Source organism: Takifugu flavidus, chromosome 18 (genome assembly GCF_003711565.1).
Source record: "Takifugu flavidus isolate HTHZ2018 chromosome 18, ASM371156v2, whole genome shotgun sequence".
Taxonomy (NCBI): domain Eukaryota; kingdom Metazoa; phylum Chordata; class Actinopteri; order Tetraodontiformes; family Tetraodontidae; genus Takifugu; species Takifugu flavidus.
The window spans coordinates 9,208,768-9,223,937 of record NC_079537.1 but is presented as its reverse complement, the minus strand read 5'-3'; the positions used below and the strand labels follow the sequence as shown (position 1 = coordinate 9,223,937).

Genomic DNA, 15,170 nt, shown 5'->3' with positions numbered 1-15,170 from the left:
GTTATTTTTAAGATAAGTTTGGTCTTTCATAATTTCATGTATTCGTTGCCCTCTAGTGGTTAAATTGATAAATGACAGCAAAATCTTGCCGGCGTGTGAAATAACGGATGTATCAGTTTAGACAAGTGTTGTCAAAATAAAACACTAGAAGGAAATTACACACGACTTTCTAGTAGGACACAACTCCAACCGAGTTAAAATAGGTCTTTCAATTAGTGATCACAGATCAACACAATTGCTGTGTATATCAATAATAAGTGTATATCAACACAGGCTATAACACAAGACATGTGTTGAGACATTATTTTCCAATAGTTGAAGTGGCGGGAAAAAGCAAAACCACTAAGTCTGTTGGCAGCTGAATTGTGAAAATCTACTTTTCTTTTTATTGAAGTATGATTATTAAATTATAAAATGCGGTATTTGCAAGCACAGGGCAAATACCATGGGCACGAGCCATCTCACGGTTGATCACTTTGTTCACATGGTTCCAAGCAGCACTGAGGAAGTGTTGAATGTGTTATTTTTGGTGTGCGTACACCAAAAACAACACATTCAACACTGTTTTTTATAGAGAAGAGGAGGAAGCTTTGCGAAACCACAAAGAAAAGAGTCTGTGAACATCTACTCTTCTTGTGAAGTTTTGTATCAACTACTGGGATATATCACAGAGGAAGAGCAATTTAGAAAGTAAAAAACCACCCAAAAGCACACTAATACCAGAAGCAACACAGTAAAATACTTACATAATCCATAAAAAATATAATATATTTCATTGACACACATGCAGAGAGCGTTCAAATAAAATCAGTGCTTGAATTCCACCCTTGTCCAGCTCGTTACATGACAGAGCATGTGGACGGACAGCATGGTGGAGGGAGGAGACGACCCCAGATTCCAGCGTCGAGTTACCCCACAACTAAGGAGGCGGCATCATTTGGGTGGCTTCTAATTAGGCTTCTCCTTTTTTGGGAATCCTGACACTGGACGTTCAGAGAGAAGATGTAGCTGCTGACCTCTTCACTCCATTAAGGCATTTGTAGGAAGGAGCATCCGTTTTTGGTGGAAAATGTAACCTTTTCTTTTATTGCATTCCTTTTCCTTTTCTGATCAGTGTCCTGGAAGCTGCAGCACATCCAAAACCTTAGAAAACACATTTTACAGCTGCTGGTGAGTTCCTAAATTCAGATTCAGATTCAGATTCAGATCCTTTATTGTCCCACACGGGGAAATTTACAGTGCAACAACAGCAAGAGCACGCAGAGAAAAATAAGATAAAATAGAATAGAATAGGATTTGGAATATACAAAGAGGATGTATATTTACAATAATCCAGATAAATGGATACTCGGCCTCTGTATACCTGTACATAGTACAGAGGGTGAATACAATGTACATATCAGAATATATAATATTCAGATTGTGTTAGCGGGCGTTATGTTTATTGTGCAGTCTGACAGCAGCCGGCAGGAAAGAAATGCATCACTTGGGAAGATTAACAGTGACCTTATTAAGATAGAATGTTGACCCACTCAGAAACAAATAGTTTATGGTTTAGGTGTCTTTTTTGGCAGCATATTGTAGGGATACAGTGTCAGAGGTCAATATTGACTTCTTCGGCTGTGTGTGTTTATGGAGTCAACTGTAGTTGCTGTGGCTGGTTGTGAAGGCTGCTTCTCTGTTGACTGTCAGATGGTCACATGTTGATTCTGGCTACTTGATGTTGACTGTTGTCCCCTTTGCCGTTGACCCGCTGATAAATACCATTCTAGAGGAAACTTGGAGACATCTGGCAAACACCCAAAAACCATAAAGAAACTTTTCAACCTTCTTTTGTAAAAATTCAGACTGACACAACTTTGAATGATTCTTGGTGAAGCATGTTTCCAGAACTTCAGAATTTACATTTTGTTGCACTTTAATGTCTGACACACATGCTTAGCCTCCAAACATTTGTTCTTTTTCTCCCCTAATAGATAGATGACAACTTAATTTGCTATAGAATAAAGCTGCACCATAGAGAAATTAGTGCATTTTCAAGCATACACTGAATACTGAAATATTGAAGGTGTAGTTTATCCCAGAGTTTAACAAATTCGCACTTGATTCTACTGAGAAAAATGTAATAATACAATTTATCCAGGATTTATAGTATACCTATGCTGTATGTTACTTCTGACATGGTGGATTTCAGTTTTTACAGGCACATTATATTTTATAGATCTTGATCTCTAACTCAAATTCAAGGCTTTTTCTTTTTTGAACTGATCCTCTCAGGGTGCCCTGACATAGGGTCATGGAGACAACCCTCACTCTGGGCTTGGTTCTTCTCTTAACGCTCTGTGTGGGCGTAGCAGCGTCCGGGGGGACTCCTGGCGACAACGCTCAGAAACGTTCTTCGCGACCCGTGGACACAAAAGCGGGCCGCTGCTCCTACACCTTCATCGTCCCGCAGCGGACACTGACAGGCGCGCTGTGTTTGAACACCCAGTCTGTCGCAGCCAACCGGTCAGAGGTGGCTGCGCTGCGGACAGAACTCGCGCGGCAGCAGGAAGAGCTGGAGCACCTCAGGGGCCAACTGCAGCAGGAGGGGTCGCTCGCAATGGAGGTGAGAGCTCTGCGCAAAGAAAGCAGCAGCATGAATTCGCGCATTGCCCAGCTCTATGCACAGCTGCTGCATGAAGTCATTCACAAGAAGGACCAAGCTCTGGAGCTGAGGCGGGTTGAGAACCTGCTCCTCAATGCCACAACACAGGTGAACACACCTTTTACATTTCTTGCCGATATTGCAGCGTCTTTATCAAAGCGTGTGCGTTCAGGCCCTGCAGGTGTCCAGTAACTACAGGGAGCTGGAGAAGAAATATGGAGTCCTCACCTCCATTATGACCTCCCAGAATCAGTTTATCGCTCGCTTGGAAAAGCAGTGCAAGTGCGGGGACTCCTCCCAGTCCTCCCTGGTAGGGAACATGCCTGTTGCAGATCTCTTCTGGGATGTCGCTCAGAGACTAAGAATGTTGCCTCTGTGCTGACAGGTGCCGACTGAACCACCAAAAAGCCACTCAAACGTGCATCCTAATTACAGCTCTGAAGGTATCGAAATGACTAACGACGTTCAAAGGGACCAAAGTGCTTCTTCTTCCCTGCAAGAAAAAAACACTCCTGACATCACCACCACTGCAGCCAGCACTCTGACAGACCCTCCTTTCATTAGTTTCCCTGCCACAAAGGCCCCAGGTAAAACATCTCAAGCATGTCTATGTGTGTGTGTGTGTGTGTGTGTGTGTGCATGTATGTGTGTGCTAGTGCGCTGTATTCATGCATCAATCTTCTAAGTTATTTAGTTGTTTAGATTAGCAGAGATTGCTGGAGTTGGTGACCTGCCTGGTAGGGAGCTTGTCTCCCTGAGAATGTCTAAACAGTGTCAGAAGCAGCCAGCAGCAGCTCTTAATGTAAACAAGCCTCCGATAATGTACAGCTGCAGCAGTGGAATGTCCACAAGGACAAACTAGAGGATTCACGCTGCCATTTCAACACGGCGAGTCACTCGTCGCTTCCTAAAACAAAATATAGTGTTTGTGTGAGGGTGTATGAGGGTGGCGGTATGTCATCAGGGACGAGCAACAAACACGATCATCAGGGACGAGCAACAAACACCATCACAGTGTGCACGGGGGATTTTCTTCTGTGCATTTCCAGGCGCTTCCCAACATCTGTCTTATCGTTTTGTAAGTTTTGTATTTGAGCATACTCCTCCAACGACGCCTGACTCGGCTGCATGTATGTGTTTCTCCCTCCCCAGGGCCGTGGCACGACTGCCAGCACGTGTTGGACTCTGGGGAAAACACCAGTGGGATCTACCTGCTGCGTCCGCAGGGAACCAACCGCCTCCTGCAGGCGTGGTGTGAACAGAGTCGCGCTCAGGGAGGCTGGACGGTTATCCAGAAGAGACAGGACGGCTCGGTCAACTTTTTCAGGACCTGGGAGCAGTACAAGGTGACCGCATACATGCCTGAAAAAAAACCCACAAAACGTACAAAAAGTTGTACCAGCATCCTCCAAAAAATCCCCGAGATTAAACATGTGGGTCAATTCCAGCTCGGCTTTGGGAACCTGGATGGAGAATACTGGCTTGGCCTGGAACACCTCTACTGGATAACCAAACAGGCCCAGTATAAACTGAGGGTGATGCTGGAGGACTGGCAGGGTCGACAGGTATTTGCCGAATATGACAGCTTCAGCCTGGAACCAGAGAGTGACTGGTACCGACTGCGTTTGGGCCAGTACAGCGGCAACGCAGGGGACTCACTGTCGTGGCACAACAACAAGGCTTTCACCACTCTGGATCGAGACAAGGACAGCTACACAGGTCTGTCCCCCCGCCTTGTTGCTGTCGCTCTGTTGGCAGCCGAGCTTTGGCTGTTAACTGTTCTCAATTTGTCAGCAGGTAACTGTGCTCATTACCAAAAAGGGGGTTGGTGGTACCACATGTGTGCCCATTCCAACCTGAACGGCGTGTGGTATCGGGGAGGCCACTATCGAAGCCGGTACCAGGATGGGGTGTACTGGGCCGAGTTCCACGGGGGGTCTTACTCCCTCAAACGAGTTTCCATGATGATAAAACCCACATGACATGGAAGACTGATGGACATATTTGAAAGAAATGCAGTTAGAAATAAAGTGCAGATAATGTGTTTTTTTTGGATGTTTTGCAATTTGTACTTATCAATAAAAATCTATCACACTTGTATTCTCTTATCAAATACTTATAAAAACAACAGTTAACCCCTAGAAAGGGACCCGGATACTCTGTGGTTATGTTGTCAGGGTTTCATTTCATGACCAGTTTCTTGGAAACTAGGGTGTTGCACACTGTCATCAGGTTCTGCCCAAAATGGGTAATCATCAGCTACTGGATTCAGAGCGTTTGCTTGTTCTTCTGAGTCTGAAGAGCATCTGGATGTTCCAGTTCCATCAGCCTACCTGCTGGTCCAACATGTCCCATCTCAGGAGGATGCTGGGCTTTCTCATACTCATGTTTTTACAATGTGGTGAGTGAATATAAACTTCAAATATGTCCAATACAGTGATCCCTCGTTTATCGCGGGAGTTGCGTTCCAAAAATAACACGCGAAAAGTGAAATCCGTGAAGTAGTCATCTTTATTTTTTTTATTATTTTACAATGCAATACTGAACTATAGAATGAAACCAAAAATCAAAACCTGTTTTAAAGCCCAAAATTTGTTTAAAACAATAATTTTAATCTAGTAATACAAGGTTGGAAACATTGTCACTGGCGTATTTCAGTCCCAGCTGCGCCTCTTCGTCCTGACTCCGCTCCGCTGGAGCGTCTGTTTCTACTGAAGGCGCAGGAGTCTTTCTCCGAGAGAAGAACATTGTTATGGGTAGTTGTTGGCGCTCTTTCTTTTTCTGAGCAAGAAGATTTTTATAAACGGATATGCCACCTTCGATTATATTTGAGAACTGCAATGAACGACTCGCAAAAAAAATCCGTGAAGCAGCGAAGCCGTGAAAGACGAAACGCGATATAGCGAGGGATCACTGTATTACACTTTCTTAAGTGCAGACATAAAACTGCCAAAAAATAGAAAAAAGAACACGAGAGTTGAGAAATGTATATTTCCAAGTAAATTTGTCATGTTAAATTTCATGACCCGTATTTGAGAATTCATGCAGTAGAGGACTGGTAAATACTTCCTCTGTACCTTGTGACAGTTGAATTGTGTAGTTGTGTGTAAACTGGGCCAAGCGTTCAAATGAAATAGGCAGTCACCCCATCCCTTTGCTCATTTATGATCATTGATGTATTTAGATTTACTGAATTGTTGCAGAACATTAAATGCTCCTGTTAATCTCTCCACAGAGGCAGACAAAAGCTGTTCTCCTGACCTCATCAACCTGGATCCTGAGGTTGTAGTAGAATATGGAGAAATTGTAGTATTAAACTGCACCAGCACTTCTGAGGATGACCTGGATGTGTTTTGGAAAATTGGAATGGAAGAGAAGCTTAGTTACGTCGAAGTTCCTGTGACAAAGTGGGATATGAAAGTTGAGTGTGTCATTCAGTTGAATGACTCTTTTCAATGCAGCAATGAAGTTAATATTGTTGTGTACAGTAAGTGTCACTTCAAATCATGGTCCCTGTTCCATAATAATTAACATTGCTTGCAGAGACTCCAGAGTCTGTCAGGAGTAGCTGTTCTTGCTAATGGAAATTACTCTGTAAAATATGATAGAAAACAGGAAAGGGCGTAAATTCCTTTTACATTTAAGTTCATACATGTAAGATAGGGTTGCATGTTCTTCTCTTACGTTGCTTACAGAGACTCCAGACTCTGTGTCAGTCTCTGCTGATGTGACGCAGGAGGGAGCAGAGATGGTCCTGAGCTGTGATGTCACTAACGTGGCCCCTCTTCAGGCGCTCAGAGTGAAGTGGTACATAGGCAATGACACGGTGCACACACAAATGTTTGATGACACCAGTAGGACTCCAGCCAGCGTCATCTCCACCTTGAGAACCACTGCTGGGAGAGAGGACAATGGAGTGGAGTTCAGGTGTGCGGCTGAGCTGCACCTCGGACCCAACGGACCAGAGCTCGTCCCTACAGTGACCTCATCAGCTTACACTGCTGTTGTGCTCTGTGGGTTCTTATCATTTCACCCGTCGCTCCAGTTTTACCGCTGGTCCACATTTTCTGGTTAATTTCTGTTCCTGTGTGACTGCAGATAAGCCAAGGATCCAAGGGTGTTCAGGCCACTTCAGCGGTGTGGAGGGTGACATTACGATAGACATGTTGCCCTGTTATGTAGATGGGAACCCTCCACCCACTGTCCAGTGGTACCATGGGGGGACAGCGATCAGTGCATCTGTGCCTCTCACCAGGACTGGCTCAGGAGAGTACACAGCTGAAGTTGTGAACAGTCTCGGCAAAAGCATCACCTCTGTCTACATCACCGTTGAATGTGGGTTTATCGTTACTGTGCAGATGAGAATTTATGATTTTTGGTTTTATTGGCACTCTCATGGAAGTAAATATACCTGCAAACTTGTTTCTATCCATCGTGCAACCCAAACTTTAGTAGTATGCTCAACGACATGTTTACAGCTGAGGTGTTTGATGGGTTTTGCATGATGCTGTCTGTGTTCATCTCCTCAGATGCTCCCACCTTCAAGGAAAACTTGTTGGAGATTTCTGTTCCTGTAGGAGCAAACGTTGACCTGAGCTGTGATGCAGAGGGGCACCCTCAACCACACCTTAACTGGACCTGTGATGGTGCACATGAGAAGGAGACCACAAATCATCTCTACATTGGCCAAATAGAACACATATGAGATGTCAATGTACAGCCAGCAATTATCTGCACAGTGCAACAAAGGAATTCATCATTGTGGTGGTTAAACCAAGCACAGCAGTGCCCCCTGCAGCCATAACCACTCCTGAGGCAGTGCCACAATCTGGTACTGCTCATCTTTTTTTTCTGCCCTTTACTTTTCACTTTTTTTACACTTAAAATGACAGCGATTGAATATTAATGCATTGAAACTGATTGCAGCATGTCCTGTAATACTGACCCCTGCTGAAGTGGTGGTGAGATTTGGAGATCCACTTTCAATTAACTGCAGCACGTCGGCTGCAAACGTTGAGGAGATCGACTTCATTGTCTCATTTGGAAAGAAGCAGGTTGAACAACCTTTGTCTGTCAGCTGGGATGTGGAAGAAGTCAAGGAGTGGGCGGTAAACGCTGAATGCTTTGTGACTCTGGAACAAAATCAGTGCTCTGAGATGCCAAACGTCATCGTTTATAGTGAGTACTGAGCAACAGGAGTAGCTGTTCTTGCTAATGGAAATTACTCTGTAAAATATGATAGGAAACAGGAAAGAGTGGAAATTCCTTTTACATTTAAGTTCATACATGTAAGATAGGGTTGCATGTTCTTCTCTTGCGTTGCTTACAGAGACTCCAGACTCTGTGTCAGTCTCTGGTGATGTGACGCAGGAGGGAGCAGAGATGGTCCTGAGCTGTGATGTCACTAACGTGGCCCCTCTTCAGGCGCTCAGAGTGAAGTGGTACAGAGGCAATGACATGGTGCACACACAAATGTTTAATGACACCAGTAGGACTCCAGACAGCGCCGTCTCCACCTTCAGAACCGCTGTCATGAGAGAGGACAATGGAGTGGAGTTCAGGTGTGCGGCTGAGCTGCACCTCGGACCCAACGGACCAGAGCTCGTCCCTACAGTGACCTCATCAGCTTACACTGCTGTCGTGCTCTGTGGGTTCTTATCATTTCACCCGTCGCTCCAGTTTTACCGCTGGTCCACATTTTCTGGTTAATTTCTGTTTCTGTGTGACTGCAGATAAGCCAAGGATCCAAGGGTGTTCAGGCCACTTCAGCGGTGTGGAGGGTGACATTACGATAGACAGGTTGCCCTGTCATGTAGATGGGAACCCTCCACCCACTGTCCAGTGGTACCATGGGGGGACAGCGATCAGTGCATCTGTGCCTCTCACCAGGACTGGCTCAGGAGAGTACACAGCTGAAGTTGTGAACAGTCTCGGCAAAAGCATCACCTCTGTCAACATCACCGTTGAATGTGGGTTTATCGTTACTGTGCAGATGAGAATTTATGATTTTTGGTTTTATTGGCACTCTCATGGAAGTAAATATACCTGCAAACTTGTTTCTATCCATCGTGCCCAAACTTTAGTAGTATGCTCAATGACATGTTTACAGCTGAGGTGTTTGATGGGTTTTGCATGATGCTGTCTGTGTTCATCTCCTCAGATGCTCCCACCTTCAAGGAAAACTTGTTGGAGATTTCTGTTCCTGTAGGAGCAAACGTTGACCTGAGCTGTGATGCAGAGGGGCACCCTCAACCACACCTTAACTGGACCTGTGATGGTGCACATGAGAAGGAGACCACAAATCATCTCTACATTGCCCAAATAGAACACAATATGAGATGTCAATGTACAGCCAGCAATTATCTGCACAGTGCAACAAAGGAATTCATCATTGTGGTGGTTAAACCAAGCACAGCAGTGCCCCCTGCAGCCATAACCACTCCTGAGGCAGTGCCACAATCTGGTACTGCTAATCTTTTTTTCCTGCCCTTTACTTTTCACTTTTTTCACACTTAAAATGACAGCGATTGAATATTAATGCATTGAAACTGATTGCAGCATGTCCTGTAATACTGACCCCTGCTGAGGTGGTGGTGAGATTTGGAGATCCACTTTCAATTAACTGCAGCACGTCGGCTGCAAACGTTGAGGAGATCGACTTCATTGTCTCATTTGGAAAGAAGCAGGTTGAACAACCTTTGTCTGTCAGCTGGGCTGTGGAAGAAGTCAAGGAGTGGGCGGTAAACGCTGAATGCTTTGTGACTCTGGAACAAAATCAGTGCTCTGAGATGCCAAACGTCATCGTTTATAGTGAGTACTGAGCAACAGGAGTAGCTGTTCTTGCTAATGGAAATTACTCTGTAAAATATGATAGGAACAGGAAAGAGTGGAAATTCCTTTTACATTTAAGTTCATACATGTAAGATAGGGTTGCATGTTCTTCTCTTGCGTTGCTTACAGAGACTCCAGACTCTGTGTCAGTCTCTGGTGATGTGACGCAGGAGGGAGCAGAGATGGTCCTGAGCTGTGATGTCACTAACGTGGCCCCTCTTCAGGCGCTCAGAGTGAAGTGGTACAGAGGCAATGACATGGTGCAGACAGAAATGTTTAATGACACCAGTAGGACTCCAGCCAGCGCCGTCTCCACCTTCAGAACCGCTGTCATGAGAGAGGACAATGGAGTGGAGTTCAGGTGTGCGGCTGAGCTGCACCTCGGACCCAACGGACCAGAGCTCGTCCCTACAGTGACCTCATCAGCTTACACTGCTGTCGTGCTCTGTGGGTTCTTATCATTTCACCCGTCGCTCCAGTTTTACCGCTGGTCCACATTTTCTGGTTAATTTCTGTTTCTGTGTGACTGCAGATAAGCCAAGGATCCAAGGGTGTTCAGGCCACTTCAGAGGTGTGGAGGGTGACATTACGATAGACAGGTTGCCCTGTCATGTAGATGGGAACCCTCCACCCACTGTCCAGTGGTACCATGGGGGGACAGCGATCAGTGCATCTGTGCCTCTCACCAGGACTGGCTCAGGAGAGTACACAGCTGAAGTTGTGAACAGTCTCGGCAAAAGCATCACCTCTGTCTACATCACCGTTGAATGTGGGTTTATCGTTACTGTGCAGATGAGAATTTATGATTTTTGGTTTTATTGGCACTCTCATGGAAGTAAATATACCTGCAAACTTGTTTCTATCCATCGTGCAACCCAAACTTTAGTAGTATGCTCAATGACATGTTTACAGCTGAGGTGTTTGATGGGTTTTGCATGATGCTGTCTGTGTTCATCTCCTCAGATGCTCCCACCTTCAAGGAAAACTTGTTGGAGATTTCTGTTCCTGTAGGAGCAAACGTTGACCTGAGCTGTGATGCAGAGGGGCACCCTCAACCACACCTTAACTGGACCTGTGATGGTGCACATGAGAAGGAGACCACAAATCATCTCTACATTGCCCAAATAGAACACAATATGAGATGTCAATGTACAGCCAGCAATTATCTGCACAGTGCAACAAGGAATTCATCATTGTGGTGGTTAAACCAAGCACAGCAGTGCCCCCTGCAGCCATAACCACTCCTGAGGCAGTGCCACAATCTGGTACTGCTCATTTTTTTTTCTGCCCTTTACTTTTCACTTTTTTTACACTTAAAATGACAGCGATTGAATATTAATGCATTGAAACTGATTGCAGCATGTCCTGTAATACTGACCCCTGCTGAGTGGGGGTGAGATTTGGAGATCCACTTTCAATTAACTGCAGCACGTCGGCTGCAAACGTTGAGGAGATCGACTTCATTGTCTCATTTGGAAAGAAGCAGGTTGAACAACCTTTGTCTGTCAGCTGGGCTGTGGAAGAAGTCAAGGAGTGGGCGGTAAACGCTGAATGCTTTGTGACTCTGGAACAAAATCAGTGCTCTGAGATGCCAAACGTCATCGTTTATAGTGAGTACTGAGCAACAGGAGTAGCTGTTCTTGCTAATGGAAATTACTCTGTAAAATATGATAGGAAACAGGAAAGAGTGGAAATTCCTTTTACATTTAAGTTCATACATGTAAGATAGGGTTGCATGTTCTTCTCTTGCGTTGCTTACAGAGACTCCAGACTCTGTGTCAGTCTCTGTGATGTGACGCAGGAGGGAGCAGAGATGGTCCTGAGCTGTGATGTCACTAACGTGGCCCCTCTTCAGGCGCTCAGAGTGAAGTGGTACAGAGGCAATGACATGGTGCAGACAGAAATGTTTAATGACACCAGTAGGACTCCAGACAGCGCCGTCTCCACCTTGAGAACCGCTGTCGTGAGAGAGGACAATGGAGTGGAGTTCAGGTGTGCGGCTGAGCTGCACCTCGGACCCAACGGACCAGAGCTCGTCCCTACAGTGACCTCATCAGCTTACACTGCTGTCGTGCTCTGTGGGTTCTTATCATTTCACCCGTCGCTCCAGTTTTACCACTAGTCCACATTATCTTACCGGTAATTTCTGTTTCTGTGTGACTGCAGATAAGCCAAGGATCCAAGGGTGTTCAGGCCACTTCAGAGGTGTGGAGGGTGACATTACGATAGACAGGTTGCCCTGTCATGTAGATGGGAACCCTCCACCCACTGTCCAGTGGTACCATGGGGGGACAGCGATCAGTGCATCTGTGCCTCTCACCAGGACTGGCTCAGGAGAGTACACAGCTGAAGTTGTGAACAGTCTCGGCAAAAGCATCACCTCTGTCTACATCACCGTTGAATGTGGGTTTTGCCTTATTACAATTAAATAAATGAATCCATACGTTCCACATGCACCACATGCATCGTGTTCTGAAAATATTTGGTCTTTACTTTTGCAGATAGCCCTTCCTTTACCTGCAACCAACACTATGAGATTAAAGAAGATGCTCAGGTCCAGAGTGTGTGTGAACCAGATGGTCTCCCCCCTCCTATCATCACCTGGACAAAAGATGGAGCAGTGATACCAACCCCGCCTCGGTGGACAAAACATGACAGTGGAAACTACTCACTTACAGCAACCAACAAACATGGCACAAGGAGTCATTGGCTCTATCTTAACGTTCTGTGTATGTTGTCTAGCAATGGCTACAAAAACCTGTGTGTTGACTTTCCTAATCAAACATCTTATTTACAGATGCCCCCGTGTTTAACCTGGAAAGTTACACCCAGGAGGTTTACCCAGGAGAAAGTGTCAACCTTAATTGTTCGGCTGAGGGTAACCCTCCCCCTGAGATCTCCTGGGAATATGCCCCTGCAGACAATGCGATGGTCACTGGGGGGCGCCAGAAGAGCATCAGGATCAGGATCACAGGAGCCACGTCTACCAACGCCGGTGTTTACGTCTGCGTCGCCAAGAGTAAAGCCGGGCGTGTAACAAGATCCGTCACACTGCTCATGAAAGGTGTCACGATTGTGCGATGACACTGAAGGATGTGAATGTAGCAGATCAATTTTTAATTACATCTTGTCTGTAATTCCAGGTGAAAGCAGCCGAGTCCCACCGGAAGTTCTCTGGCTGCTGCCGTTATTGTTAATCATCATAATCCTTCTTGTCGTCCTATTTGTATCGCACGTGCAAGAAAAAGCACGGAGAGTACAGATTTGTGGCTGACAGGGCCAAAGATAGCTCTGATGTGTCCATCCCTTTAACCACCAAACACAAGGGAGTGCAGGCCTAGTGTTGTTTTGCTTTACGTGAAATTGTAAAATAAGTATGATGGGAATAATCTCAAAGACTCGATATTTAATTCCACTTTGAATTTAGATTTTTCCAGGATGAGATATGAACTGTTTTACTACAAAATTTTACCTGATGTTATTTAACCTAATAAAGGCTTTCTGGTACTCCAGCTTCTGCTGTTACAGTTGGTTTGACGGGAGTCTTCTGGGAAGAAGCGGATGCTAGAAACGACAGTTAAAGCCCATTTTCACGAACGGTGTGAAACGTTGCAAATTACTGAGGAGCGTCACAAGCTTTGCAGCCATTTCTGCTGCCAACGCAGCTGTGGTGGCGTCGTGTCTGCTGGGATCAGCCACCGCCTCGGTTTAATGATTAAATAAGTCTTGGCTGACAACAGTTGGGTGTCTTGGAGCCCAGGAGGACTCGGGATAAAGTGTGGCCCCCTGCGCTCAACGTTTCTGCGTGCGGCCCCTTTAAGGTTTAGGATTTCGGAGTGACGCGGATGTGAAAGCTACTTTATCCCGTTTTCCTTCCACACCAAAAGTTCCCGTTCAAACTACACGAGATACTCTCAATCCTTCATAACCATCTTATCACCATCCTAGTTCGCGTTAGTTTCCAATCCAAACGCGGTTGTGATGTGTGGCGGTTACTGATTTATCCACTGGGGATTATACTTAGGAGCCCCCCTCCTCCTCCTCCTCCTCCTCCCCCTCTTCCTCCTCCTCCGAGCTGCTGGATAACTTTGGAGAAGTTCTTTGTATTCGGCATAGTCGCACAGCTTGGCCGACAAGCTGAACATGGACTGGGGAACGGAGCTTTGGGTGAGTCCACCGCACGTTTGGCTTTGGCGACGATGTTGGAAATAAAACGATCGTTGTCGATGGCGCCCGTGGCTCAGGCTGGGCAGGAGTCCACGTCTGAAGGAGCGAGCAGGGGCTGCACAGCTGCACGCTTTTCTACCTTAAACGGTGCATTGGCGAACCGAGGCGTGTTTTTGAGACTCGTACTTTTAACGAAGATCGGCTCAGCTGGCGCACCGTTGCGCCTCATGTCGCGGCGCGCTTTGCGCGGCAGCTGCGTAATTGTCTTTTGATTGGATCCAGTTATGTTTTGGGATTTGCGCAAACTGTCACGAAAATCTGTCCATCAGGAGGTAAATCAAAGGGGTCCCGCTGTGCAAATCGGTGTTTCTGATCTTTTCTGCAAACATGAGTTCAAAAACGACGAGAGCATACTCCTCCAACGACGCCTGACTCGGCTGCATGTATGTGTTTCTCCCTCCCCAGGGCCGTGGCACGACTGCCAGCACGTGTTGGACTCTGGGGAAAACACCAGTGGGATCTACCTGCTGCGTCCGCAGGGAACCAACCGCCTCCTGCAGGCGTGGTGTGAACAGAGTCGCGCTCAGGGAGGCTGGACGGTTATCCAGAAGAGACAGGACGGCTCGGTCAACTTTTTCAGGACCTGGGAGCAGTACAAGGTGACCGCATACATGCCTGAAAAAACCCCACAAAACGTACAAAAAGTTGTACCAGCATCCTCCAAAAAATCCCCGAGATTAAACATGTGGGTCAATTCCAGCTCGGCTTTGGGAACCTGGATGGAGAATACTGGCTTGGCCTGGAACACCTCTACTGGATAACCAAACAGGCCCAGTATAAACTGAGGGTGATGCTGGAGGACTGGCAGGGTCGACAGGTATTTGCCGAATATGACAGCTTCAGCCTGGAACCAGAGAGTGACTGGTACCGACTGTGTTTGGGCCAGTACAGCGGCAACGCAGGGGACTCACTGTCGTGGCACAACAACAAGGCTTTCACCACTCTGGATCGAGACAAGGACAGCTACACAGGTCTGTCCCCCCGCCTTGTTGCTGTCGCTCTGTTGGCAGCCGAGCTTTGGCTGTTAACTGTTCTCAATTTGTCAGCAGGTAACTGTGCTCATTACCAAAAAGGGGGTTGGTGGTACCACATGTGTGCCCATTCCAACCTGAACGGCGTGTGGTATCGGGGAGGCCACTATCGAAGCCGGTACCAGGATGGGGTGTACTGGGCCGAGTTCCACGGGGGGTCTTACTCCCTCAAACGAGTTTCCATGATGATAAAACCCACATGACATGGAAGACTGATGGACATATTTGAAAGAAATGCAGTTAGAAATAAAGTGCAGATAATGTGTTTTTTTTGGATGTTTTGCAATTTGTACTTATCAATAAAAATCTATCACACTTGTATTCTCTTATCAAATACTTATAAAAACAACAGTTAACCCCTAGAAAGGGACCCGGATACTCTGTGGTTATGTTGTCAGGGTTTCATTTCATGACCAGTTTCTTGGAAACTAGGG

At 46.2% G+C, this 15,170-nt stretch overlaps 4 protein-coding genes across 5 annotated transcripts; all 4 read left to right on the top strand.

Moving 5' to 3' along the window:
- Positions 1–985: 985 nt before the first annotated feature.
- On the top strand, positions 986–4,747 carry LOC130514670 (angiopoietin-related protein 2-like). 2 transcript variants are annotated; one of them, XM_057014396.1, is made up of 7 exons: positions 986–1,170; positions 2,278–2,755; positions 2,820–2,957; positions 3,033–3,234; positions 3,800–3,993; positions 4,096–4,366; positions 4,445–4,747. In XM_057014396.1, exons 2-7 carry the CDS (start codon positions 2,297–2,299, stop codon positions 4,627–4,629), a joined length of 1,449 nt encoding a protein of 482 aa, XP_056870376.1. In that variant the 5' UTR covers positions 986–1,170; positions 2,278–2,296; the 3' UTR covers positions 4,630–4,747. The 2 variants fall into 2 exon arrangements, with proteins under 2 accessions (XP_056870376.1, XP_056870375.1); XM_057014395.1 differs by having other exon boundaries at positions 4,442–4,747.
- A 145-nt stretch (positions 4,748–4,892) lies between these two features.
- Positions 4,893–10,731, top strand: LOC130514668 (hemicentin-2-like). The gene is made up of 13 exons (XM_057014388.1): positions 4,893–5,048; positions 5,883–6,134; positions 6,343–6,660; positions 6,746–6,982; positions 7,177–7,478; positions 7,574–7,825; positions 7,977–8,294; positions 8,380–8,616; positions 8,808–9,110; positions 9,206–9,457; positions 9,608–9,925; positions 10,011–10,247; positions 10,442–10,731. Exons 5-13 carry the CDS (start codon positions 7,349–7,351, stop codon positions 10,714–10,716), a joined length of 2,322 nt encoding a protein of 773 aa, XP_056870368.1. The 5' UTR covers positions 4,893–5,048; positions 5,883–6,134; positions 6,343–6,660; positions 6,746–6,982; positions 7,177–7,348; the 3' UTR covers positions 10,717–10,731.
- Positions 10,732–10,860: 129 nt separating this feature from the next.
- Positions 10,861–12,990, top strand: LOC130514671 (peroxidasin homolog). Its single transcript, XM_057014397.1, has 6 exons — positions 10,861–11,088; positions 11,240–11,556; positions 11,645–11,881; positions 11,980–12,207; positions 12,276–12,542; positions 12,622–12,990. Exons 2-6 carry the CDS (start codon positions 11,292–11,294, stop codon positions 12,750–12,752), a joined length of 1,128 nt encoding a protein of 375 aa, XP_056870377.1. The 5' UTR covers positions 10,861–11,088; positions 11,240–11,291; the 3' UTR covers positions 12,753–12,990.
- Positions 12,991–13,039: 49 nt separating this feature from the next.
- On the top strand, positions 13,040–15,057 carry LOC130515342 (angiopoietin-related protein 2-like). The gene is made up of 5 exons (XM_057015505.1): positions 13,040–13,054; positions 13,333–13,645; positions 14,111–14,304; positions 14,406–14,676; positions 14,755–15,057. Exons 1-5 carry the CDS (start codon positions 13,040–13,042, stop codon positions 14,937–14,939), a joined length of 978 nt encoding a protein of 325 aa, XP_056871485.1. The 3' UTR covers positions 14,940–15,057.
- Positions 15,058–15,170: the final 113 nt, after the last annotated feature.

What these genes read in the sequence shown, in the direction of transcription:
- LOC130514670 (XM_057014395.1), top strand. Translation starts at nt 2,297, where the DNA reads ATGGAGACAACCCTCACTCTGGGCTTGGTTCTTCTCTTAACGCTCTGT. An exon ending in ACTCCTCCCAGTCCTCCCTG is followed by an intron (nt 2,958 to 3,032) that starts GTAGGGAACATG and finishes CTGTGCTGACAG; the next exon opens with GTGCCGACTGAACCACCAAA. An exon ending in GGACCTGGGAGCAGTACAAG is followed by an intron (nt 3,994 to 4,095) that starts GTGACCGCATAC and finishes GGTCAATTCCAG; the next exon opens with CTCGGCTTTGGGAACCTGGA.
- LOC130514668 (XM_057014388.1), top strand. Translation starts at nt 7,349, where the DNA reads ATGAGATGTCAATGTACAGCCAGCAATTATCTGCACAGTGCAACAAAG. An exon ending in GCCAAACGTCATCGTTTATA is followed by an intron (nt 7,826 to 7,976) that starts GTGAGTACTGAG and finishes CGTTGCTTACAG; the next exon opens with AGACTCCAGACTCTGTGTCA. An exon ending in TTACACTGCTGTCGTGCTCT is followed by an intron (nt 9,926 to 10,010) that starts GTGGGTTCTTAT and finishes GTGTGACTGCAG; the next exon opens with ATAAGCCAAGGATCCAAGGG.
- LOC130514671 (XM_057014397.1), top strand. Translation starts at nt 11,292, where the DNA reads ATGGTCCTGAGCTGTGATGTCACTAACGTGGCCCCTCTTCAGGCGCTC. An exon ending in TGTCTACATCACCGTTGAAT is followed by an intron (nt 11,882 to 11,979) that starts GTGGGTTTTGCC and finishes TTACTTTTGCAG; the next exon opens with ATAGCCCTTCCTTTACCTGC. An exon ending in GCTCTATCTTAACGTTCTGT is followed by an intron (nt 12,208 to 12,275) that starts GTATGTTGTCTA and finishes TCTTATTTACAG; the next exon opens with ATGCCCCCGTGTTTAACCTG.
- LOC130515342 (XM_057015505.1), top strand. An exon ending in GGACCTGGGAGCAGTACAAG is followed by an intron (nt 14,305 to 14,405) that starts GTGACCGCATAC and finishes GGTCAATTCCAG; the next exon opens with CTCGGCTTTGGGAACCTGGA. An exon ending in AGACAAGGACAGCTACACAG is followed by an intron (nt 14,677 to 14,754) that starts GTCTGTCCCCCC and finishes ATTTGTCAGCAG; the next exon opens with GTAACTGTGCTCATTACCAA.